The sequence below is a fragment of the Engraulis encrasicolus genome, chromosome 1, assembly GCF_034702125.1.
Source record: "Engraulis encrasicolus isolate BLACKSEA-1 chromosome 1, IST_EnEncr_1.0, whole genome shotgun sequence".
Classification (NCBI taxonomy): Eukaryota; Metazoa; Chordata; class Actinopteri; order Clupeiformes; family Engraulidae; genus Engraulis; species Engraulis encrasicolus.
The window spans coordinates 24,637,168-24,663,901 of record NC_085857.1 but is presented as its reverse complement, the minus strand read 5'-3'; the positions used below and the strand labels follow the sequence as shown (position 1 = coordinate 24,663,901).

General features: G+C 42.9%; 1 protein-coding gene across 2 annotated transcripts; it reads right to left on the bottom strand.

Annotated features, from left to right (window-relative positions):
* On the bottom strand, positions 1–26,734 carry LOC134449289 (uncharacterized). 2 transcript variants are annotated; one of them, XM_063199154.1, is made up of 13 exons: positions 26,289–26,734; positions 25,791–25,964; positions 23,327–23,530; positions 22,694–22,868; positions 21,261–21,338; positions 20,126–20,229; positions 19,350–19,486; positions 18,651–18,744; positions 17,769–17,939; positions 15,597–15,854; positions 10,632–10,812; positions 4,119–4,243; positions 1–3,483 (listed from the first exon to the last, which is right to left on the bottom strand). In XM_063199154.1, the coding sequence occupies exons 1-13, from the start codon at positions 26,295–26,297 to the stop codon at positions 3,079–3,081; spliced, it is 2,115 nt and encodes a 704-aa protein (XP_063055224.1). In that variant the 5' UTR covers positions 26,298–26,734; the 3' UTR covers positions 1–3,078. The 2 variants fall into 2 exon arrangements, with proteins under 2 accessions (XP_063055224.1, XP_063055232.1); XM_063199162.1 differs by having other exon boundaries at positions 17,772–17,939.

Below are 26,734 nucleotides of genomic sequence, written 5' to 3'. Positions count from 1 at the left end.
TGGAGGAAAGGTATTTATTTTAAAATAGTTCACAATTCAATCCACAACGGACCATAGTCACAAAACATCTCCACACGATACACGAGTCGTATACACAAGGTGGCTTGTTTCCTGTTAGTCTCCCCGTTGCTACGGTTGCTGCTGTGTTTACTTCAAGGGTGGAAGTCAAACTCCTTCCTCCTGTCCTTTCCTCATCACTTGTGGCCTCTTGCCTTGGAGTCATCCCACCTCCATGGAGAAATTAACAAAGCTTTTCCCACTGTCGACCTAAGGGCTGGGTAATCTTTTTCATTCAAGGGGCCACTTCCAATGTTATAAAGTCTTCCAAGGGCCGTACTATGAACACAAACCAGGATTTCCTCCTTCACGTTAGGCCTATTGAAGGCGGCCACCTTTACAACAGACCCCACCCTCACCCCGTAAATGGCCCTCGAGACACAGGTTGCCCAACCCTGACCTAAGCAGAGAAACTTTTTTTTTAAAGGGGGGGAGGGGGTTCCCCCATTCAGCATCCTGATTGCAAAGGAGATGATGGTCTTTAATTGCACATTTGAGATATTGGATAAAACTTGAAATAAAAAACTTAAAACTATAAACTTAAAAAATAAAAAGGCCACAAGCAACCAGAAAGGATGGGAGTAACTACACTAGTTTGACTTGCACCCCAAATAGGAGTAGTTTTTGATGACAGCATCAGCAGAGTGCCCTGTATGGGTCTTTTTCAGTCAGGTCATTTTATTCAACAGAGTTGTCAGCAAGTGGACTTTGTTTCTCGACCAGTGATGGGCAACCTGGATTCAATAGTTTACAATCCACATTTTCCAAATTGCCTATCCAGTTTAACCTTGTGATCATTCAACCAGCGGAATATGTGGCACTGGATTTTAACTAATGAAGCCATGTTGACCATCCCTGTCCTAGACACTTTGTCTCTTCCTGTCCTAGACGCTTTGTCTCTACTATTGAGAGACTTCTGCAGTTCTAATTCTGATTTAGTTCATTTCTATGGAAAGAGGATGTGTAGATCTAGATCCACACTCCTCGTTCCGTTGCGGCGATAAACCGTCTAATTCTCAGAATTAGAACAGAGAAGTTTCTGCAAAGAGATAAAATAAGTCCAGTTGATTACCACACTAAGCTCATGAAAAAGAATCATTCACAGACCTGAGGTGCATTTCTCAAAAGCATAGTTAGCTAACTTCATGAGCTAATTTGTTGTTTGCCATGCAATTTCTCATTGGCAACTACCCAAGTTGCTAACTGCTAACAACTATGCTTTCGAGAAATGCACCCCTTCAGTCCGACCGGACTTCTTCAAATACTGTTGGGAGTCACTTTTGAAAACGGCATCAGGCGACTGTAAGCTACTGACTGTGAAGGTTGTGTAGCACCTGTAGTGATTGTTTTCTTCAAATAGGATTCATTTTCGAGAACAGCATCAGCCAAGTGTAGTGTGACAATCTGAGAATACACCAGTTTGAGAACGAACTTAAATCTAGGCCATTCCATAGATATAGAATAACACTTGATGTCGCGTTAAGCCTTGTGGCAGGCCCAGACCTGACCGCCACCATCTTAGAACGGGGTCCCTTGGGTGCGTTCCAATATGCGTCCTCCACTTGTGCTTGTGGCCTCGTATCAGGAAGTAATACGTCTTGATGACATCACTGATAACAGCATTAGATTTCAATATCTTGCAAAAGCTCAATTGTTAAGTAATTTTCTCATTTTCAAACAGGATGGTACGGTAAATGAAGAATAGTACCCCAAAAATTGTTTTGGCTAGGCTGACAGCAGGGAGTTTTCTCCATGGAGGCGGGGCATCACATGAGGCCACAAGTCCAAGTGGAGGACGTAAGGTCGCATATTGGAATGCACTCCCCATGGTTTGTACACCGTCAGGAAAGCTGATATTTCACTGCCACCTACAGGATGCTATGCACATTGCCACTGATTAATGTTAATTCAAGCAGAGTGAACTGCCGAACATTGAAGTATGGTGGAAATCATATTACACCATTTGTTCCAATAGAAAGGGGCTGGTCAACGAGACATCTAGTGTTCTAGATCTATGACGCCAGTCATGCAAACATCGTCCTCCATGTTCTCCTGGTAAGCATTTTGAGAACTATTGCATTGCCTTCGTATCAGCTTCCAAATAATTGATCATCCGGTTTACAATTTACACATAATTCCGTATCGCAACTCCTCCACAAACTACGCTCGTGTGAGCAAGGCAAATATAGTGCAGTCTCGTCTTTTTTTTCTTTTTAAACCATCACACTGAACTCAAAACTTGCCACTTGTATTGTGTGTATATATACGTAATATAGCAACATAACAGCCACACATTAAATGCTTCAGTCTGAAACTAATACAACCGTCACACATCAAAAACGGGTTACAAATAAAACGTGTGAAATCCCACCCACCCTTTTCTCAGCTCTTCATTGGCTGTTGGATCATGACCACCAGCTGCTCATAGGTTGTTTCGTATGGCCAACAGCCCTGACTGGCTTATTGTTCACAAGTCTCAGTCACAGTCATGGGCTGTTGGTCAATGGCCTCGGCTGCTCGCTGGTTGTTGCTTACAGTTGCTTACTGCTTACTGTTGCAGCTGTCAGTCAAGAACTTAAGTCACCACAAATTGTCTGTTCTTTACAACCTCAGTTGTGTATTGGTTGCTGTTGTTCATGATGTCAGACATGTCAGCCTGTGATTGGCTGTCGTTGCACACAACCATCAGCACAGCCTTGATTGGCTTTTGGAGCTGTCCTTCACAACCCTCAGTCCTGTTGCAGCAGTCATTTAACACCCTCAATCATTGGCTGGACATTTAATTATCTTATCTGCTGATTGGATGTTGCTCTTAATGCCAGCCCCTGGTTGGCTGTTGCTACTGTTGTTTATGAACTTCTGGCCTCCATCCATTTGGTTGTTGCAGCTGTCATTCATAACCCTCACCCCCCACTCATTGGTTATTACAGCCATCATTCACCACCCTCAGTCCCTGATTGGCTGCTGCAGCTGTCAAATCACAACCCTCCGCCCTCATCCTCCCTTCCGCTCCACTCCACTTCATTGATTGTTGTGCAAGAGGCGGGCGCGGATCTCCCGCACTCTCGGGCTCTCCCGGGCCTGTCCCACATCGATGCCGTACACCGTGGTCTGCATGAAGGTGAAGAAGTTGCAGAGCGGCTCGTCGTAAGACTGGGAGAAGACGAAGTGCGACTTGAAAAGCTCGTCGAACGCCCTGACAGCAGCCATGTTGCCATTAGCGTTAGCGGGGTTAGCGGTAGCAGTGGCGGCATTGGCGTTGGAGTTGGGATTTGTGTTGGTGTTGGTTGAAGGTTCGCATGGAATGGCTTTGCCCTGCACGACGATGAAGAACCTCTGGATGCTGCTCCTGCGCTCGCCCACACAGAGCAGGTACGGGGCTGTGGCCGGAGATACCTCCAAGAAGTTCTCTATGCTTTGCTCCGCCTGGTAAAGGAAAACGGGAGAGAGAGGGAGAACGACAGATTTGAATACTAGGGCTGCAACGATAGTGTATCGAACAGAGAAATTGTGATACGCAGAGTCACGATACTGTATCGTGATGCAAGGAGGCAGTATCGTGATCACACCCTTTCAATGTTTTGATACCCATCAGCCCAGAAAACAACCACATGATATGAAGCGAAAGTGCTTCCAAGCATAATCATTATTATATAGAAACTCTTTAAAAGTACTAGTAGCCTCTTGTAACCTATTCTACCAATAAACTATCATACTTTTTATTCCTTAAGTTTATAATGTTAGCAAATGTGAAATCATGGGGTGTATCGAACCGTAGGTTATGAATCGTGATACAAACTGAATCGTGAGTTGAGTGTAACGTTACAGCCTTATTTAACACTCATTTATTGTAGATGTCTGCGCCTTAACCAACACAATATTAGTGGCTATGTAATATATGCCATTAGCAGACCTGCAGGAACTTCACAAAGTGGTCGATGGCCTGCTCTGCACTGATCTTGTTCATATTATCCATCATCAGCCATTTACACAGACTAACACATTATTAGTACGTCTAGGTCCATTAACAATGCATAATATGAATACGTCAGCCATATTACCTGCAGGAACTTGACGAGATGGTCGGTGGCCTCGGCTGCGCTGATCTTCTTGTGCTTCCGGCCCTGTGAGGTGGGAGGCAACAGGTGCAGTAGCAGGAAGATGGTGGCCAGGTCACTGTCCCAGTCTGGATATTAAAAGAAGAAAGAAAGTTTAAATTCCATCCATCCATCCCTGCAGGTGCAGTAATCTAAAGAGTAATTCCTAATCTGGCCAGGTCACTGTCCCAGTCTGGCAATGAAAATAAAGGTTACGTTGAAATTCTATTAATCCATAGTATTTATAATAGATGTATATACGTGTGCATATATACACACACGAAAAAGTATATATAATGTTTTTGTTTTTTTGTTGTTTTTATTTTTTCATTGGAAGATTGTGACAAAAAAATCGGAATGGAGAGTTTGTGTTAATAAATCGTGATATGACATTTTTGCCATTTCATTCATCCCTACATCCATCCATCCATCCATCCATCCATCCATCCATCCATCCATCCATCCATCCGTCCATCCATCCGTCCATCCATCCGTCCATCCATCACAGCTGGTGCACTGACAGGAAGATGGCAGCCAGATCACTGTCCCAGTCTGGCAACTAAAAGAGGGAAAATTATAATAATAATAATAATAGTAATTTAATTGTAAGACATGCTATGAAGTCTATGAAGCAGTTTACAACTGCAGCATCTACAATCTACAAATGACATTTCGGTACACTTGTGTGCATTACGGCCCGTACCCACACAGAGTAATTCCGCTCCGCTCTCATTGACTTTGAATGGGGGCGATATCGCGCTTGACAGCGCGGAGGTGAAGCGATATCGCAGCGGGACGCGATTTGATATAGACGAGTTCTCTATATCATGCAAATTTGATGGTCCAATAACCAATCAGATGGGCGTATGGGTAGCAAGGGCGGGAGTTACAAAAAAATTTGAAAAACATGGCGGCGATTTCTGTGATTTCCAACATCACGTTTTTGCTTAATATAAAGACCCTAAATGCTTATAAATGTCAAGACTACCACGGATTGATGTAAAAATGCACCACGAACGTATGTAACACAAGTAGGTTACCCCACATTGCCATTTGATCACTCGATGTTTTGAGCTAACCGGGTAAGCTAATGTTAGCATTTTACCAGAACCAGGCAGCTACAAGCTTATATTAGACTACTTCTATACTTCTATAGGGATATAACGGGGCTTAAATGTTATCTAGGACCAAAACACAATCGCATTTAAGCCATGTACACACTGTTTCAGAATGAAGTCCAGTTGCAGTGCTTCCTGGAACAGCTTGTTTTTAAGATGGTGCTCTTTGGTGACAGGCTTGGTTGATTTCAAAAAAGTTTGAGAAATACCAAGGCACTCATCTTCTTTGTAATTAAAATGCCTTTATTTTGTTGGGCATAGCATGATTAAAATACTTCGACGCGTTTCGGCATGAAGCCTTCGTCAGGAAGTGTGCAGTTTCTTCTGTGACAAACAGACATAATTAAAAGACATCATGAGTGTTCTCAGGTGTGCAGGGTGGGACCAATTAGCCAATGGCTAACCACTCTTCAACAAAGGTGACATAAAAAACACAGAAAGACAGCAATATCAATTGTGGGCAGCAGGGGGCCTCATTCTACAGTCTCTACACATATAATAGAGTATTGGACAGCAAAGCAGAAAAAACATGCATGAAATACATTTACTTAAACAGTAGTGTTTACAAAAAGTGGCAGTATTCCATCTCATCGTTTAAGCCTGGATATTGAGTAGCTTTTAATTTAAAAATCCAGTAGCTCTCTCGCTGATTTAATTGTTTTAATCTATCGCCCCCTCTCATTGTTTGTGGTATATGATCAATACCTATAGCTCTTAAAATAGCTGGGTCACTGTTGTGCTGGTCTTTAAAATGGCGTGCCATTGGATAGTTCTCATTTTTTGTTCTAATTGCGTACTTGTGTTCTGAGACTCTATCTTGTAACCTACGTTTGGTCCTGCCAATGTAAAAAACATTGCAGAGGGGACATTCCAGTTTATAAATGACAAATGTTGTTTTGCAATTAATAAAATGCCGTATATCATGTGTTCTGTGTCCATGTGCATCTTCAAATGTTTTACATTTGACTATAGTAGGGCAATGATTACAATGACCACATTTGAAGCTACCTTGCGGTTTCTTAGACAGCCAAGTGTTCCCAGAGGATGGTGGTAGATAGCTGTGGACAAGTTTGTCATTTAAAGTAGGAGCCCGCTTAAAGCTGAAAACAGGGGGCTCCTGAAAAACATTATTCAAAGAAGTGTCACACTGTAATAAATTCCAGTTCTTTCTTATTATGTTTTTAATGTGATTTGCTTCAGTGCTGAACCTTGTGGAGAAGAAAATTCTCCCAGAACTTTGTCTAGAGTTCCCACTTGTTAACAGGGATTGCCTGTCTAAGTTCTTTGCTCTGTGTTTAGCACACTGAATAGTTTTCTTTTTGTAACCTCTTTGAATGAATCTGTTTTCCATTTCATTAGCCTTAACCTCAAATGAGTCAGTTTCATCACAAATTCTTTTTAGTCTCTGGAATTGACCGTAGGGTATATTATCCTTTAAATGTCTAGGGTGGAAGCTTTTTGCATGCAAGATGGTATTACGTGAAGTAGGCTTTCTATAGATGGTGGAATGTAAGAGACCTTCATTATCCTTGTATATTTCTAGATCTAGAAAGCTAATGCGTTGTTTGTCATATTCCAGAGACAGTTTGATGTTTTTGTTTATGCCATTGAGGTAAGTATGGAAAGACACTAGTTCAGCTTCTGAACCATCCCACAGTAGGAGTACATCATCAATATACCTCCCATAGTAGATTATCTTATTTAAATAGGAATTTTTAGTAGAGTTAAACACAAAATCATTTTCCCATTTACCCATATATAAACCCGCATAGGAAGGACTGTAGCAAGCTCCCATTGCACATCCTTTAGCTTGCTTAAAAAGGCGATCTTGAAAAATAAAGATGTTATTATGTAATGTCCATTTAGTTAATTTTAAGAGGAAATGTGCAGGGGGAGATTCTGTTTGTAGGTGGTCTTGTAGAAAAAACTTGAGTGCTGCTAGCCCCTCTTCATGCACAATAGAGGTGTATAGTGACTCCACATCCATAGTTACTAATAAAGTATCTTGTCCAATATTACCTAGTTCCTGTATCTTCTTAAGAACAGCTGTAGTGTCTTGTATATATGCTGGGAGTTGAGGTAAAATGGGCTTAATGAAGTAATCTATGTATTTTGAAACAGGTTCTGTAAGACTGTCAATCCCAGATATGACTGGTCTCCCTGGGGGATTTTCCAAATTTTTATGTATCTTTGGTAGAAGGTAAAAAGATGCCAGTTTAGGATGCTCTTTGAAAAGAAATTTACATTCACCATCAGAGATCCAGTCATTTTCTTTAGCTTCAGTCAGTATGGTTTTTAACTCCATTTTTAAGACCTCTGTAGGGTTGTGTTTCAAAACCTCATAGTACACAGGATCATTCAGTTGTCTGTTTACCTCTTTTATGTATTTATCTTTCCCCCAAACAACCACAGCTCCTCCTTTATCGGCTCGTTTAATTATCAAATCATCATTTTTCATCATCTGTTCAAGAGCACCACGTTCCTGTTTTGTTAAATTATAGTACTTGGGTCTATTTTTTCTTTGTTGGTACATTTTATCTACTTCAAAGTCCACTTTCTTGGTAAAGGTACTCAGAGTAGCATTTGCAGTGACAGGACAAAAAGTAGACCTGGGTTTAAAGGGGGTTCCTTGCGTAGTTGTGCTAACAGAGTCAATATGAGTCTTTGAAGTTTGACTGTTCATACTGTACCAGGCTTTAAGGTGCAAGTTTCTGTAGAACCTGTAGAGGTCAATCTTGGTGTCGAATTCTCTGGATGAGTAAGTTGGAGCAAAAGTCAAGCCCTTTGATAGCACATCTATGCAGTTTTCTGAAAGAGGTTTTCCTGAGATGTTGATTACTGTGTCCCTTTGTAACTCCTCGTGGGTCGTCTGGCTGTGTTTCTTTTTTCTTCCTCTTCTAGTTGGTTTCTTTTTGCTTGTTGGGGTTTTCGTCCTGGTTTGGTGGTGGTGGTCTTTTGTTGTTGTTTCTTCTTCTGGTCTAAAAAAGAGCCCCCTTCTTCAGTTGTTGAGTTGCTCGAGTGTGCTTCATCCTCGCTGCTGGTGATGTTAAAGGAGACTGTCCTTGGTCTTCTACGAGTCTGAGAGGAGTCTCTATGTTTGTAGGTTTGTTTTTTCCATGTGTAGACATTTCCCGTCTTGTAATCCATGTCATCCCTTTTGAAATTTCTAATTTTTTCTTGTTTGAGCTTTTGTGTGAATTGCTCTAAATCTTCTTTCATTTTCTTCTCCAGGTTTTTGAGGTGTTCTTGATCTTCATGTTGTGCAACAGTCTTTTGTAAATCTTCGATTTCACTCTTGAGTGCTTCTCTGTCTTTTTTGGACTCTTCAATAAGTAACAACATCAAGTCAAATGAACACTTGTTCAAGATAGCTTCCCACTTGTTCCTAAAAATAGTGTTGTCTGTTCTTCCGTTAGCTGGAAATTTTCTTAGTCTCAGGCCTCTTGGAATTTGGTTCTTTCTCCAGTAGTCTGACAGTGTGATTCCATGTAGATCTAGTTTGATGTCCTTGATCATCAGGTCCTTGAGGTCTAAGAAGTTCTTCTCAATGTCTGGATCAGGAGAGGGTGTAGAGTCCAGTTCTTCTAGGAGGGAGGAAGTACTGATGATCTGCCGACCTTCTTCTGGGGTGTAGGAAAAAGTGGTCGACATGTTTGGTCCCAAAAAATGTGTCAAATGTTCCACAAAACGCAGGTTGGTGTCTGCGGAGCAACTCCTTCAAAAACACTGCCTTTGTGTTTCAAAATGTTTCAGAATGAAGTCCAGTTGGAGTGCTTCCTGGAACTGTCTAGTTTTTTAAGATGGTGCTCTTTGGTGACAGGCTTGGTTGATTTCAAAAAAGTTTGAGAAATACCAAGGCACTCATCTTCTTTGTAATTAAAATGCCTTTATTTTGTTGGGCATAGCATGATTAAAATACTTTGACGCGTTTCGGCATGAAGCCTTCGTCAGGAAGTGTGCAGTTTCTTCTGTGACAAACAGACATAATTAAAAGACATCATGAGTGTTCTCAGGTGTGCAGGGTGGGACCAATTAGCCAATGGCTAACCACTCTTCAACAAAGGTGACATAAAAAACACAGAAAGACAGCAATATCAATTGTGGGCTGCAGGGGGCCTCATTCTACAGTCTCTACACATATAATAGAGTATTGGACAGCAAAGCAGAAAAAAACATGCATGAAATACATTTACTTAAACAGTAGTGTTTACAAAAAGTGGCAGTATTCCATCTCATCATTTAAGCCTGGATATTGAGTAGCTTTTAATTTAAAAATCCAGTAGCTCTCTCGCTGATTTAATTGTTTTAATCTATCGCCCCCTCTCATTGTTTGTGGTATATGATCAATACCTATAGCTCTTAAAATAGCTGGGTCACTGTTGTGCTGGTCTTTAAAATGGCGTGCCATTGGATAGTTCTCATTTTTTGTATGTACACACTGTGTTGTGATATTGGGTGAGTAATGTGTGCAAACGACCGTTCGCCGTTTGTTATCTCGCTCGGTCTACCCGGTGTCAGCTGCGAGACAGGCCGCGCCGCGAGGCTCGAAAGTCGGCTGAGCAGCGCAGTTAGCCCCGGGGAGAATCTAATGGGAGTATGCGTGACCACACCCCAGCGCGATATTGCGCGCCGCGGATCCCGTCTGGCAGTTTCCCCAGTCGGTACTGGACATTACAGTCTACAGCAGTCTGCAGATACGGACTCTTAACAGTTGCTCATAATTAGGGCTGGGTAAAATAATCGAGTTAATCGATAATCGATTGAATCGAATCGAAATTCACATAATCGATTCACAGGGCACAAAATCGATTTTTTGGTTCTTTTTCTTTTTGTTCTTTTTGTTTAATTTAGGTCTATGGAAAATACCCAATAGGTATTAGTCAATTAGGCCAAGGCCTACTTAGTACAAATTAGCAATCTGTTAACACTGTCAAGCCACAGCCCTTTGACATTTTTATTTAAAAATAGGCAACACCATCTTTTGGGGGAAATCCTGGCACCAAGAAGGGAACGGATTGAATCGATTCGGAATGAATCGAATTGAATTGAATCGTGATTAATTGATTCAAAGCCCTAAGAATCGAAATCGAATCGATACAGGAACATGGCTGCGATACCCAGCCCTACTCATAATTCTCATCAGATCAAAGAGGCAATAAAGAATACTCTACTACTGTACTTGTACTTTTTTGGGGGGCTTTTTATGCCTGGACTGGACAGTTGTAGAGAGACAGAAAATTAGTGGGGAGAGAGAGACGGGGAGGGTTCGGCAACACCTCCAGCTGGAATCGAACCCGGGTCGCCAGGGTAGCTGTCGAGTGGCCAGCCGATTGAGCCACAGGTGGGCCTACTTTCTTACCGTCGGACCATTCGGACCAATCGGAAGGCTGGTTGATGAGGGCGAGGAGGCGGTCCATGTGGGTCCCATGCGGCAGGCGTTTACAGTCGGCGATGATGCGTGGCTTGTAGAAGGTCTGCCACTGGGACAGGAATCGCGACGACACCTCCTTACCGAACAGCATGGCGAAGTCCTGCCCAATCTGGAACAATAATAACAATGACATGCTAATTATTCCACCGCCTAAAATGGGACGAGACGTCCTTACTGAACAGCCCGATCTGGAACAATAATAGCCATAGATATATAAACACTTGTTAACGTCTTCAGTCTTTTCTTGTGGCCCAACCCAAGGCGCCACTGTGTTGTACCGAACAGCATGGGTCATTCCACGCCAAATCTCCGAATCATCCCGCACGACCATCTCAGATTTGGCAGAAAAAAATCAAGGAGGTTCACAAACGTCCCAATAGGAAAAGTGCAAAATTATAGCTCTCAACTCCTCATAGTTTTGTCATTAAAAATGTTTATGTCAGGTACCACCCTGACTCGTTTGGAACAGACTTCTCAGAGAGCCCACTTTCAGATTGCCGTATCCAAAAAACTGCTTTAAGTAGGTCCTTACAAATTTCAAAGGGTAACATTTGGAACATGTACTTGTGAAATGTTGATTTTCACACATCCTCTTGTCATTTACCACCGTTTTCTGGGGGCTTAAAGTTGCTTGGAAAATTCTCACCTTTGAATTTGTGGGCATCTTTGAAGGACTGTGGTAAGCGCAGTTTTAAAGACAGAGGTTTGATATGGACAATGTATGTTCCCAACCATTCTGTGCATGTTGTGTTGAAAGACTGATCTTCTGCGATGAACAGTTTAGAAGATATGAAGTCTTTAAAATGGAAAAACTGAAACTTGGTGCCATCTTTGCCATGTCATTAAAAAAAAATGTCACGACTCACCACCATATTATCAACAGTTTTGGAAAGATTAGATGTCTGTTCTTAACATATCCAAAAACTGTGATGGTATTCTGCCTCATTTGGTCACAATGATTTTTCAAAAACCCACTTTTGGGTGACTTTCCTAGCTCCATTGAAAAATTGATATTAGTGGCATCTTCGCCATGTTATACAAAAGAAATGACAGAACTCACCACTATGACATTTACAGTTTTAGAAAAAGTCAATGTCAGTTTTTAACATATCCAAAAACTGGGGTGGTGCTCTGTCTCATTTTTTAAGAATGGACTTGTAAAAACGGCTGTGTGACATCTGCAGCTTGCTGCTCTATTGAGGTGGGGCCCCTGCTCTGATCTTTGCAGGCTACATGGGGGCCCTATCTACCAGTATTTGCCATGAGGCCCTATGTGCAATTGAAAGCGTGAAAGCCCATTGGGAAACTCCAACTCCCATTGTCATTGTGACACAGCACTCCACAGCACACAAGTGAACACTGCACACTGCACACAACGAAATTGCATTTATGCCTCACCCGTGCAAGGGGGCAGCCCTCAGTGGCGCCCCATGGGGAGCAGTGCGGTGGGACGGTACCATGCTCAGGGTACCTCAGTCATGGAGGAGGATGGGGGAGAGCACTGGTTGATTACTCCCCCCACCAACCTGGCGGGTCGGGAGTCGAACCGGCAACCTCTGGGATGCAAGTCTGACGCCCTAACCGCTCACCCATGACTGCCCTCTGTTCCGCCACTGTGAATGACTTGAGCAATTTGAGTCAGACATTTTTGATACAAGATATTTGACTTGAGCATTTTCGACACACTCAATATAATACGGCAAAAAAGTAAAAGTGTCTGTTGACAGAGGTTTTTTTCAGCTTTTTCTGTAACTACATTCCAGTAAATCAAAGGTTATAGACGTGTGTAAACTTCATCTTTAGGCACTGAAAACCAAATACCGGAATAAAGTGATGAAATGTTGAATCACGGAAACATCCCCGTAGATCTTGAAACAAGTACATCCTGACTATCACCACATCACAATGCTTTTTATTACAATTCATAACAATCTTTAATAACTTGTTTACCAACTTTGATGCAGTTCTGAGGACTGCTGTGGATTATTCTGGATTGTTCATGAGATATGACCTTTTCTCATGTGATTATTCTTTCTACATTTGATTTGTGCTTCACTTCATGTATACATGTATATCCATTTCTGCAATCACATGAGGGTTAATTTAGCACATCAAACATTAATATTTACATTGCTCAGTTCTGTGACAGAGATGATCCTTGATGAGCATTCAGTCAGTATTGCAGAGGTCTAGCACCATGCTCAGGGTAGCTCAGTCATGGTGATTGGAGGGGCAGGACAGCTGTTTAGTCAGCTTACCTCCTTACGAACAGTCTCCTCCTTTTGTATCATCACTGTTTTTTTTCTCTTCTCCATGATAATAAAAGTGTCCCACCCCCCAAAAAAAACCATGACAAAGGTGACCTGTTCATAGAACTTGGCCCCGCCCCAGTCCTAACCATGACCGAGGAACCTAGCGCATTGTATTTGTTCATGGCAAAGGTCTGTGTGTGACATCAGTTGATATGCACCTCTATTAACAGAGCAAAGCTGCAGAAGTGATGGGAAATTTTGGATAGTATCAAAGTACAATATCAAAATATTTTTGCGGCTAAAAAAAGAAATTTATTTAAAAAAATGTATACAGAAATAAATTTTGGCAAACATCCTTTAACAAGACAATGTGTTAACAATGCTACTTTACCAGTCAGAGTGATTCAATTAGTTTAACACTACTGCAATTCAAGACTTACTTTACGGTATAATAGCAAAATGTTAACTCCTACAGTATTGAGGTTTAAAGACATGGCCATAACCTTTAATTCACAAACATTTAGTTACCAAAAAATTTAGTTGCCTAAAAGCTAAAAGAAAAAGATAATAATAATGGTATATAAATCACTCAACTGTTTCTTATTGTGTGCTTCAAAAATACTCAAGTCACATTTCTTGTATCAAAAATGCCCAAGTCAAACTGCCTGTCATTCACAGTGTCAGCCCAAATAGATTGGCACCCACAAGTCTGCAAATGTCATGATTATGGCCCCTACCACAAATTCAGGAGGGCCCTGGACAAATGCCCTGCTTGTCCCCCTATAGCTCCGCCCCTGGTAATTCATGTGACTTAGGCATTTTCACAGGAGCTGCTGATGCAACATCAAATGGTTTTTCAAGAGTCATTACAAGACATTGATGCAGAACACCATCCCAGTTTTTGGATATGTTACAAACAGACATCCTATCTTTCCAAAACTGTTCAGTTCATTGTGGTGATTACTGTCATTGTTTTGGTATAGCATGGCAAAGTTGCCCCCCAATGTCAGGTTTTCATAGGAGCAGTGGAAGTCACACAACAGTGGGTTTTTAAAAAATCATTGTGACCAAATGAGGCAGAATACCATCCCAGTTTTTGGATATGTTAAGAACAGACATCTAATCTTTCCAAAACTGTTGATAATATGGTGGTGAGTCGTGACATTTTTTTTAAATAACGTGGCAAAGATGGCACCAAGTTTCAGTTTTTCCATTTTAAATACTTCATATCTTCTAAACTGTTCATTGCAGAAGATCAGTCTTTCAACACAACATGCACAGAATGGCTGGGAACATACATTGTCCATATCAAACCTCTGTCTTTAAAACTGCACATACCACAGTCCTTCAAAGATGCCCTCAAATTCAAAGGTGAAAATTTGTCAAGCAACTTTAAGCCCCCAGAAAACGGTGGTAAATGACAAGAGGATGTGTGAAAATCCACATTTCACAAGTGCATGTTCCAAATGTTACCCCTTGAAATTAATAAGGACCTACTCTGAAAGTGGGCTCTCTGAGAAGTCTTTTCCAAATGAGTCAGGGGGGTACCTGACAAAAACATTTTTAATGATAAAACTATGAGGAGTTGAGAGCTATAATTTTGCACTTTTCCTATTGGGACGTTTGTGAACGTCCTAGATTTTTTTCTGCCAAATCTGAGATGGTCGTGCGGGATGATTCGGAGATTTGGCGTGGAATGACCTGCATGGCAAAGTCCTGGATGATCAAAAACAATAATAACAACGACATGTTTATCATGCCAACGTCTACACTGGAAGAGGATGGGACAACACCTATTTACTGAACAGCATGACAAAGTCCTGCCCAATCTGGAACAATAATCACAATGTTCATTATGGCACCACCTACACTGGGACAGGAAGTGCAATGACACCACCTTACCTAACAGGCGTGTGTTTCTCGACAGAGTCGTTGCCAACCAAGATAGCAACTTACTAGGTTGAAGTCCAATTTCCCATTGACAACCTACTAAGTTGCTAACAGGTCAGTAACGACGCTGTTGAAAAACGGGATCCTGCATGGCAAAGTCCTGACCGATCTGGAACAATAACAACAATGTTCATTATGCCACCGCCTACACTGGGACAGAAAGCACGATGACATCACCTTACCGAACAGGGGTGCATTTCTCGACATAGTTGTTCCGAACAAAGTTGGCAACTTACTAGGTTGTAGTGCAATTTCCCATTGACAACCTGTGATGTCAACCTGTGATGTGGCTCACTGCGCTAATGGGACCCCTTTACTACCCAACTCTCTCACCTCTTCACTTCCTGTCTGCTCTCACAATGTTCTATCTGAATTGAGATGACACTATTCTTTGTTATGGTATGCTACTACAGCTACTACGGCCATGTTAGTAAATCTGTCGACCTGTGCAAATAGGCTATCAAAACTAATTTCTAATCCTAACCTGTCAATGAAAAACGTGTTTCCACTCACCTATAAACATGTCGAACTGTGCCTAAACTAAAACCCACTCCTAACCCTAACCGGTCAGTGAATGTGTGACCACCAACCTCAAACATAGTCTTCCTTTGGCATGCAACTTCCGCAAGCGAAATGGCACTAAATCATCAAGCCCCTACTGTCTGGAATTAACCATAAGTCATCTGCTTACCAAGCCAGGAGTGTCCAGGAAACGAGGGAAGATGTCAAGTACGGAGGTCACGGATGTGGGAGTGGCCATGGCCGGGTCGTGCATGATGTCCTGCCTGTGCTGGAAGGTGATCCGCATGTTCTCCTTCACAGAGGCCGCGTCAGACGCCGACATCGTGGCCGAGCCGAGACGCATCATCAGGTTGACCGCCTCCTGGCACTGGGGCGGCGAGATGGGGGGAGGAGGAGAGTGGGCCGCCCGCAGGATCCTGGGTCCATCCTGAGAGGGAGCAAGACAGAAAGAGAGCGAGACAGAGAGCGAGAGAGAGAGAGAGAGAGAGAGAGAGAGAGAGCGAGAGAGAGAGAGAGAGACAGACAGACACACAATTACTTGTATTTGCAACCAAGAGACAAGCATTAAAAGGTACAAGATCCAAATATTTTGGAATAGGCTAATGACAGATTTTAAAAGACTTACATACTTAAGTATGCACACACAAACACAAGCACACACACACAGGACAAAGGGGTTAGTTAGTTGTCCCCGGCCAAGAGCACACAATGACTGTCAAAACTGCACAAACACACTTCAGGCAACAAGAATGTCAACGAATGAAGTTCGTAATTGACTTTGTATAGAGGAGCTGGCACTAAAAGAGCGACAAAAGTGATTCTGGCGACAACAGGTGATTTGAGTTACAGAAGTGACAGTTTGTAGTTAAACATCAGCAAATATCATGATAAGAAATTATGACGCAGTTTGCCGAGCCCATTCACATCATGAGGTTGGAGCGGTGAGATGGGAGGAGGAGGAGAGTGGGTTGCCTGGATAGCCTGATAAACCAGCCTAAATGTGAGATTGGACGTGTAATTTAGTCTGGCCCTGATGAATAGTACATCCGAAGATTGTTGATGAGAACAACCCGTTGTTTTCAAACCGTGCCTGTGCCTATAGGCAGGCGCTCTGACCAATCAGCGCTCTCTTTCTCGTTGATGTGCTTTCCCAACGCTGCAAGCTTCGTCGTCACTCCCTCAAAACCCTGCCCGCTTTCATTCAAAACAAATCTCTGCGTTGTAATTGGTTTGCCAGACCACTCGCAGCCAAAAAAATTGCCGTCCAGCGGGTGGCGCTGGTTTACTAGGCTACTGTCTGGATGCTGCTTTTCCTGTAGGTTAACTTAGCCAGGTTAACGAAAACACTAGACAGGGTGTCTACAGGTTTGACCAAGTCAAAATTAAGACATTTTAAGACTTTTCAATACCATTTTCCAAATAAAATTAAGACCAACTCGCGGCGTTTACAGGTTTTAGCAAGTCAAAATTAAGACATTTTAAGACTTTTCAATACCATTTTCCAAATGAAATTAGGACCAACTCGCAAGATCATACACAGGTTCAAATGAAGCACAAAAAACAATTGGTTATTTACATTAATGTAGCCGTTTGAAAACACAAAACTATACACAATGAAACTTTACTCTAAATAAAATTCAATAATGCGTTCTAAATTACACTAAATGGCTACAACTCCCGATTTCCGTCGCTAAGTTCATCACATGGCTGACATAATTATTCCTCCCTAAATTAAGCTCCACAAATTTAAGACATTTGGGTTGAAAATTTAAGACAAAATAAGACTTTTCAAGGCCTTATTTGCCGAAAATGAAATTTAAGACTTTTTAAGACTTTTTAAGGACCCGCGGCCACCCTGCTAGATACTTTGATCAGCCTTTTGGTGTGGCCCAAACGTCTAATATTTCTCATAGATTGGCGCCACCGACAGGGTAATGAGCGAATTACCCGATTGTCACCGATTGATGGTAGCAATATGCAGGGTAAACATGGTGGCGATCTGACTTCAGCCATTCGTTCCAATACAAGGGAGTGGTCAAGGCTGTATCTAGTGTTCATATCTATATGGTAATACCCCCCAGGTGTACCATATTTATTAGATTGTTTATTTTTTTAATAAGATATTTCTTTTTTCTTTTTGACTTTATTCATGACAGTATAGTGAAGATGGTGACGGGAAGCGAGTGGGGGGAGAGAGAGACGGGGAAGGGCCGGCAAAGGACCCGGGACAGGAATCGAATCCGGGTCGGCCGCATAGCAGACGAGTGCCCTACCGTTAGGCCACAGTAGGGCCTGATTAGATCTTTTGATTGACTTGACTTGATTAGGTCTTTGTACACACTACCAGATAGGCCGGGGCGGCGGGCCGCGTGGTGCCATCTGGGTTGGTCAGGAGGGCCTTGCGGGCGGCGGAGAGGCCAGTGCGGCGGACGCTGTCACATGAGTTACGCTGCACCGTCTTCAGCCGCCAGGCCAGGTAGCCGGAGCCGCTGGCCGAGTCGTAGTAATGCTCCTGTAAACAAACAAACAAACAAACAAACCAAATAAGACCATTAACGGTGTCCCTGGAGAGTATTTCAAGAACCTGGTTCAATGATAAACCAGGTGAGATTAACCTTGAGGTAGACGTAAATGTTCTAATAGAAGAGCTGGAGCCCTTTTTTTACTGTCTATTAGCAGACTTATGGCTTCCTGTAGGTCATTTTAGCCAGGTTCATCAGCTAGCCATGTTCTTGGAATGCTAGCTTGGTTTGTTAGCAACTGTAATATTCTGGAATACGATGCACTAGCACACTAGTTAGTCAGTTAGCACAACTAACTTATTGGCAATGGTTTGAAATAATGGGCAGGTAGCCAGAACCACTGGCTGCATCGTAGCTATGCTCCAGCAAACATACAAACAAATGAATGCTAAGTAGAATTGCAACAGTGGATCTGCTCAGTTGTTAACAGCTGTTGAATTTTGGAACAGGTTAGAGGGGATAACCAGAGCTGCTGGCAGAGAAAGGCTCCAGTTAATAAACAAACAAGCAAGCAATAAATAGGAGCCACTGGTAGAATCACAATAATGCTGTTAACAAACAAACAATAGCAAGCAAACAAGCGAATCAATCAATCAATATTAATATAATAGTATTAATGTTATAGTTGAACTGTTATATTGTCAACCGTTTTGTTTTGGATACTATATGTAAAGCTACATATATATGCTATATACACTTACATAACCGTTCTTGGAATTCAGATCCTTTAGCAACGGGAACAACGTAACAATTCCAAGGGCATACGACTCCCGAACACTGGCAGGTGGATGTCTCCTGTAAGACCACACACAGATGTATAACCAGACAGACAGACAGACAGAGATGCCTTGATTAACTTAAAATAGCCATGTGGACGCCAGGGCTATCACCTGGATGAATTGAGCAGGTAAACCAGGTGCTTTAGGCTATAGGTTGCCCATCACTGTTCAATTCTCCCAAAGTATTATATGTAAGGGATAACGGCCGATGAAGTGACAGGTTCCACAAAGTTATTATAGAGGTGGCGGCTCCGAACTCGATGTAAAGTTGTTAAGTTACTAGTCTATAAAGATAGGATCCATGTCAACTGCACTAGAATCTTGTGAGCAAGATAGAGGTGTCGCTACGCGAGCGTGAAACTTAGTACGCGTCTAGAATCTCAGTTTGGTATGCCAACATTGTGATTATTTAACTTTCCGTAGTAGATGATGTGCATGGTTTCTACAGCGTTATCCCTTAGATACCGTTTGCATTCCAAACAAAGATTGTTGTATACGCGTCTAACTTAGCCTGACCGGTTCCACGGAATTAATGGTCACCCCATCAGCCAATCAGAAAAGAGAATTCCGTTGCAGCGCAGATAAAACAAAATAAAAGTGAGGTGTTATTGTCTTGCATACCCCTGCGTCTCCATCATGTCCGCCACCAGGATGTTGACCATCTTCCTGCGGCTCCGGTCACACAGGCATTTCATCCTGCTGTACTCCTGAATGATGCGGTCTCCACCCAGCTTGCCTCTCAACGCGGCCTGGACCATCTAAAAACACACACATTGTTACTTTATTATGAGAAAAAGCGGAGGAAGAGGAATAGGAGGAGAAGGAGGACGAAGAAATAAGTAAGAAGAAGAAGGAGGAGAAGGAGGACGAAGAAATAAGTAAGAAGAAGAAGAAGAAGAAGAAGAAGAAGAAGAAGGAGAAGGAGGACGAAGAAATAAGTAAGAAGAAGAAGAAGAAGGAGGACGAAGAAGAAGAAGGAGGACGAAGAAGAAGAAGGAGGACGAAGAAGAAGAAGGAGGACGAAGAAGAAGAAGGAGGACGAAGAAGAAGAAGGAGGACGAAGAAGAAGGAGGAGGACGAAGAAGAAGGAGGACGAAGAAGAAGAAGGAGGACGAAGAAGAAGAAGAAGAAGAAGAAGAAGAAGAAGAAGAAGAAGAAGAAGAAGAAGAAGAAGAAGAAGAAGAAGAAGAAGAAGAAGAAGAAGAAGAAGAAGAAGAAGAAGAAGAAGAAGAAGAAGAAGAAGAAGGTTGTTGTTATTGCCTTTATTACATTGATGAGTGGAGGTGCAAAACGCACACCAGAAAAAGAGGTGCTGGCAACTAGTTTTCAATGTGACTTCGTTCCGGCCTGTCGGCCTTCCTCAGGTCACGACTTTATGACAAGCATAAGCATCTCACCATGCTGGCAGCGTAGCCGTCCATCTGGGTGGTGAGCATGGGCCTCTTGCGTGAGTTGGGTGTACTGATTATGTCTGAACTGCAGGACGCAGAGCTGTTGGTCACTGCAATATAAAAACACAACACATACGTGCATCATAGAACCATCCTTAGCATTCCCCTTAAAATCCCTGTGCATGTCTGTGCCCGAGTCTGTGTGTGTGTTCCCGAGTCTGTGTGTGTGTGTGTGTGTGTGTGTGTGTGTGTGTGTGTGTGTGTGTGTGTGTGTGTGTGCAAGAGTCTGTGTGAGTCTGTGTGTGTGTGTGTGTGTGCAAGAGTCTGTGTGAGTGTGTGTGTGTGTGTGTGTGTGTGTGTGTGTGTGTGTGCCCAAGTTTGTGTGTGTGTGTGCCCAAGTTTGTGTGTGTGTGTGTGTGTTTGTGCCCAAGTTTGTGTGTGTGTGTGTGTGTGTGTGTGCCCAGGTTTGTGTGTGTGTGCCCAAGTTTGTGTGTGTGTGTGTGTGTGTGTGTGTGTGTGTGCGGCGTGTGTGTGTGTGCGTGTGTGTGTGTGTTCGTGTGCGAGTTCGTGTGTGTGCCCGAGTTCGTGTGTGTGTGTGTGTGTCCGAGTTCGTGTGTGTGTGTGTCTGTGTGCCCGAGTCTGTGTGTGTATGTGTATATGCGCGTGTGTATGTGTATGTGCGCGCGCGTGTGTGTGTGTGTGTGCCCGAGTCTGTGTGTGTCTGTGTGTGTGTGTGTGTGTGTGTGTGTGTGTGTGTGTGTGTGTGTGTGTGTGTGTGTGTGTGTGTGTGTGTGTGTGTGTGTGTCCGAGTTCGTGTGTGTGTGTGTCTGTGTGTGTGTGTGCCCGAGTCTGTGTGAGTATGTGTATATGCGCGTGTGTATGTGTATGTGCGCGCGTGTGTGTGTGTGTGTGCCCGAGTCTGTGTGTGTGTGTGTGTGTGTGTGTGTGTGTGTGTGTGTGTGTGTGTGTGTGTGTGTGTGTGTGTGTGTGTGTGTGTGTGTGTGTGTGTGCGTGCGTGTGCCCGAGTCTGTGTGTGTGCCCAAGTCTGTGTGTGTGCCCAAGTCTGAGTGTGTGCCTGTCCGACATCTAACTGCTAATGATTAAATAAAACACTGAGCGGAACAACTTAAAGACCACTCACGCTCCAAGGCTATCGGCTGACGGCTGTAGGCATCTCCTGATGAAAAGCCATTGTGGCCCGGATCTCCACTGCTGTGTCCTAGAGGGGCAAGTCAACAATACATTTACATTACATTACATTACATTGCATTGCACTACACTTAGTTGACGCTTTTATCCAAAGCGACTTACTTTGGATACAACTATTATTTTCAGGGTATTGGTTACAGGCGCTAGGCCTAGAGCAATGTGATTGACGAGAAGCCATTATGGCCCGGATCTCCACTGCTGTGTCCTAAAGGAGCAAGTCAACGATACATTATATTACATTACATTGCACTACACTTAGTTGACGACTAACTTTGGATACAACTATTACTTTCGGGGTATTGGTTACAGTCCCTAGAGCAATATGATTGACTAGACCAGTGTTTCCCAACCTTTTTTGTCTCGCGTACCCCCTAAGCCTTTTCGTTGTGCCATGTGTACCCCAACAATCATGTTCTATATTGCTTTCTCGATCCTAATGTGACTGTGTTACATTACATTAGGCTATTGCCAGGCTCCATGCATTTGTTAAAATTACATTTTTCCAAGTACCCCCTGAAGTGTGCTCGCGTACCCCTAGTGGTACACGTACCCCTGGTTGGGAAACACTGCCCTAGAGCAATGTGATTGACTAGACAACATTATATGCTGTATAAAATGAAATGTCCTCTAATTGTAATTCACTAGATGAGAGTTGGACCCCTGGTGCCTGTGTGGGGGTTCTTTACAATATCCCAACTAGGGATGTTAACCGGTAACCGTTTAACCGATAGTCGACCGGATCAACATTAACCGGTTAAAATGTTCTGCCACCGGTTAACCGGTTGTAATAATAATAATAATAATAATAATGATAATAATTTCCTCCCAAAAAGCCCCAAAAAACAATCATTTTGAGGTTTTAGTGCGATAATTCAGCATTTTCCATCTGGCAACAGTGGCTGGACATGGCAAGTCTCGTCTGCGCAGGGAAAAAAAGGCTTATGTGAAAAATAAAATGTTAAAAAAATCAGTGCTGTGCATAACAGGCACGCACGCGAACGTTGTATAATTTAAGATTACCGGTTAACCACCGGTTAATGAGTCTCAGTAGCCGGTTAAGAGTTTTTTTCAATTTTCGGCATCCCTAATCCCAACTCAAGTCCTTCTTCGCTCCCTTGCCTGCTTATGGCCTCGTGATGACACCACTGACAACAGAAGTGTATTTCAATATCTCGCAAAAACACAAAACTAATGTCATTTTCTCATCTGCAATCGTGACGGTGAATTGAGAACAGTCCCCCAAAAAGTTGTTGCGGCTATGCTGACAGCGGAAAAAATCATTGTTTTCTCCACGGCGGAGGGGCGTCAGCAAAACGCGAGGCCACAAGCACGGGTCGAGGATGGCAGTTCACGTGGTGGACTGACCTGCCATGTTGTAATCGAAGCTGTCCTCCCACTCTCCCTCTCCCTCGTGCTCGTTATCGTTGTCCATGGCCCCCGTCTCCGTGGCGGCTCGTCCCTCGCTCTCTCCTTCCTCTCCCCACTCTTCTCCTCCGCCGCCACCTCCACTTCCATCCATGTCCACTTTACGCTTCTTCACCTGTTGGGAAATTTTTTTTTTAAAAATCACATTACATTTTCAAAAACAACAATCAAATAAATACAAATGACAAAACTGTTCAGTTATTTGGCAGCCAAGGATATTCCATGGTCAAAAAACTTCACCTTACATTTTCAAACACAAGAAGTCAAGTCGTTATTTGAACTTTGGTGCCTGGAGCACATATACGCTGCATTCAGGCTCTTGAGATTTGAGCTTGTTTATAAAGAAATATGGGTGTGTTAGAGCTGAATGAACATATTATAATGCAAGATGAGGGTTCTAGCTTTAAAATTCAACATATTGCATGTTTTATGTGCTTCAAAGGCTGATATATTTAGGTTTTGATAGGCAGAGAGCACCTTTTCCCAAAAAGGGCTTAGGCATTCAGCAGCCATTTTTTGAAGGTGCCCTAGGCTAAAATGGGTTATATGAACTTCTTGCCCCAGGTTCTTCACCTCTTTGATGGCTTGTACGGCGACCTCGGTAGTCCTCCCGCAGTCCGAGATGACATTCAGCAGGGTGGTGCTCAGGTGCTCCGATGTGGAATTCTGGGTAATGTAGTCTGGTGCCGAGCCGGGCAGCAGCTGGTTGCGCAGGGCCCGAATCTCCTCCTGCAGCCCTGAGACGATCTGAGTCACGCCCCGCAGGGTACGGATAGTCTACATGGGTGGCACAAAAATATGGACACGTACTGTATATCGTCGGCTTGCTACCAAAACCGCCTAAGTCCGATTTTGGGGTTTTTGGAAAACAGGCAAAAACTAATCGCCAAAGGGGGCGCCAAACATCAGTGGCGGTTCTAGGAAATCTGAGACCCTGGGCAAAGAGCAATTGTTAGTCCCCCCTAATAATTTTGGTCAAAGGAGATTTTTGCAGAACTTTACTCCCCTACCACATCTGCATCATCCTGTCATCATGTCTGTGTCATTGGTCCACTACAAACAGTACCTGTCTAAGATGTTAATTTATTTTCTTTATTTATTTTGAGTGAAGCTGCAAGTCAAACATGAAATGGCTCCTAAGGAAAACAAAACACTTTAAAATAAATTATTTGATGCAGCACAACAAGAACAATGTACTGCACATTATTTTGATAGGTATACTATTCTTTTATATTTCTATTCCAAATTTTAATCCTGAATGACAAAAGACCAACATAGGTCGGCGTCTGCACCTGCACTTAACACCTGTGTATTGCTTGGTGCGTGCATTCCCAAAAAGTAGTAATTACTCAAAATAATGGAAAAAAAACTTTAATCCTGGAAATGGTGAATAATTGAAATATTTTTGTAGACCTTGTAACAATCTAGTATGCTGGTAAATATCATGTCTACCAACAGATTTTCACAGATTACTTTTACTTTTGAACACTTTCAGTCATATTAGCTTTCAATGAAATCATTATTTACATTCTCATCAGATTGCAGTACCACACAGAGAAAGCCATGCAGTGGCCTCCAATCTCCATGTTGAGGTCCCATCAGTCATGGAGGAGGATGAAGGGGTGGGGCACTTCTTTTGGTCCTTGTACCTCCTCACGAACTGTCTCCTCCTTGTGTATCATCTTTGATTCACTTCTGCTATTTTCCATGCTCATAGAACTGCCCCACCCTCCCAACCTTACCCATGACCGAGGTAACCTGGTCATAGAACTGTGCCCCGCCCACTTCAACACCATGACCGTGGCATTCAGAATATGGTATAGAACCACTACTGGATCCTTTATACATCAGAGCTAATTATCCTACTGTGTATGCAATAATGTATTGCACTAGTGATATCAACCCAATGCTTTTCAAGATCTACATTATAAAATATTAGATAAATGTATGAAATAACAGATTGTCATAAGAGGATGGAGCCTATGGCAGTCTTTTGTACACCTGTGATAATATCAAATAAAGCACATGATTAATAATTGCTCAATTCTAATTAAGGCTACAATCATAAATTAATGTAAGGCTACAACCATTGTGTTTGAACAAGATTATCTCAGACAGATGTCTAAGGATGAAGTTTTGAAACATGGCCATTGTCTTTGAAGAGAGAGAGAGAGAGAGAGAGAGAGAGAGAGAGAGAGAGAGAGAGAGAGAGAGAGACTCTTAACAGATGTAAATAAACTGTTTCTTGCATCAAAAATGGCTAAGTCAAGTTACCCAAGTCATTCACATTGGCAGAATAATTGTGCACAGGGCCCCAGGATGAATAGATAGGGGCCCCATACCACCTGCCAAGATCATAATAGGGCCCCTACCCCTGCCACCTGCAGGAGGGCCCTAGGCCTACAGGCAAATGCCCTCCTTGTCCTCCCTATAGCTACGTCCCTGGTCATTCATTTTCTCATAGGCAGTGTATGACTTTATACATACAGATTTTTGACTCTGGTTACTGTTGTGATTGATCAATGACCCTGGCAGAAAGGCAGGGTGATGCAGTTGTGGTAGGGGAGTAAGTTTATGCAAAAATCTCATTTCGACCAAATTCGGACTTAGGCGGTTTTGGTAGCAAGCCGACGATATCAACTACCTAAACCAGTGATTCCCAACCAGGGGCACTTGTACTACTAGGGGTACTCAAGCACTGTAGGGGGTACGTGGAAAAATGTAATAACAACAACAAACGTATGGAGCAAGCGTGACAAAAATGATTGATTTTGCTCATGTCTTATACGTGTCAGTAGGCAGGCAGTTAGTACCAGGTGAAGCAATAATATTTTAAAGTGCACCCCTGACACTGTAGGCTAGGCCTACATCATTGGTCTCAGACAGCTGTCACATTTCCAAGGAAAACTGCACAATAACTTATAGCCTACCAGCTAACCCTCAACTCACCTGTAGATAAGAGATGTTCTGCGGTAAACACTGAATGTAGCACACATTTCACAACTTTCAAATTGCACACTGTAAGCCTATAGGCTACCTCATGAGCCTCCGACAGCTGTCGATCCTTCTCGTTGAACTTCTCCTGAAGGTCCCGGAGCTGACTTTTCAGGTGCCTATTGGTCACATCGTACTCGTTCAGAGCCCGCTGCGACTCCAGCTCCCGCTCCTTGATTTTGGACATCAGCGTTTGCAGGGCATAGTCAACATCGGCCTGGATGGACAGTGGACAAACAACATAACAAGAAGGGTCAAGCCAGCGTAAAAAGAAATGCCGTGGTTTCAAAGCAACCACGACATCCTGCAAAAATGTTCTTCGCTAACACCTTGCAGGCGCATCTGCAACATTGTAATAATTATTGAAGAACATTGTAGGGGAACAAAGACGACAGGCGATACATCATAAAACTCACCCGGAGTGAGACACTCACATTTCGGTTACAAACAGAGACTTTACCCTTAAATTGAATTCTGCCTCACACGTTTCCCTTTAACCCCGCCGGCTACTTTAGGATGGACGACCTAAAAGGCTACTTACTGCAGGCATGATGGCAATTTGCTGTTGAATGGTGGAAGTTGGGAAAAAAAGAAAAAAGGGGTAAAAAAGAGCTCCGGCTGCTTGTGGCCTAGCTTCGCTTCGGAACTTTACTACAATGAAGCAGCGTTCTGTGACTGATAACACGCTCAATGCATGACAACAATGCACATTTTAAATGAATGAGATTTACGAGGGTCTATGTCTATTTACAGTGGGCGCTGTTTAACCAGAATGCTACAACTAGCCACCAGCTAGATGTTTAGCACAAACACAGCACTAAGTGTGTAATTTAGACCTTCCGCTTTTTCACCTAGATGAATATTGTGCATGCATTTTTAGAAATGGGAGGTAAACCCAGTAATGCAAAACGTCGCAAGGGATCAAATCATCGCTTCTTCGGTGCTCCGGCAGTTTTCACTCAATACAGTCTGTCCCGAAGCCTTCAA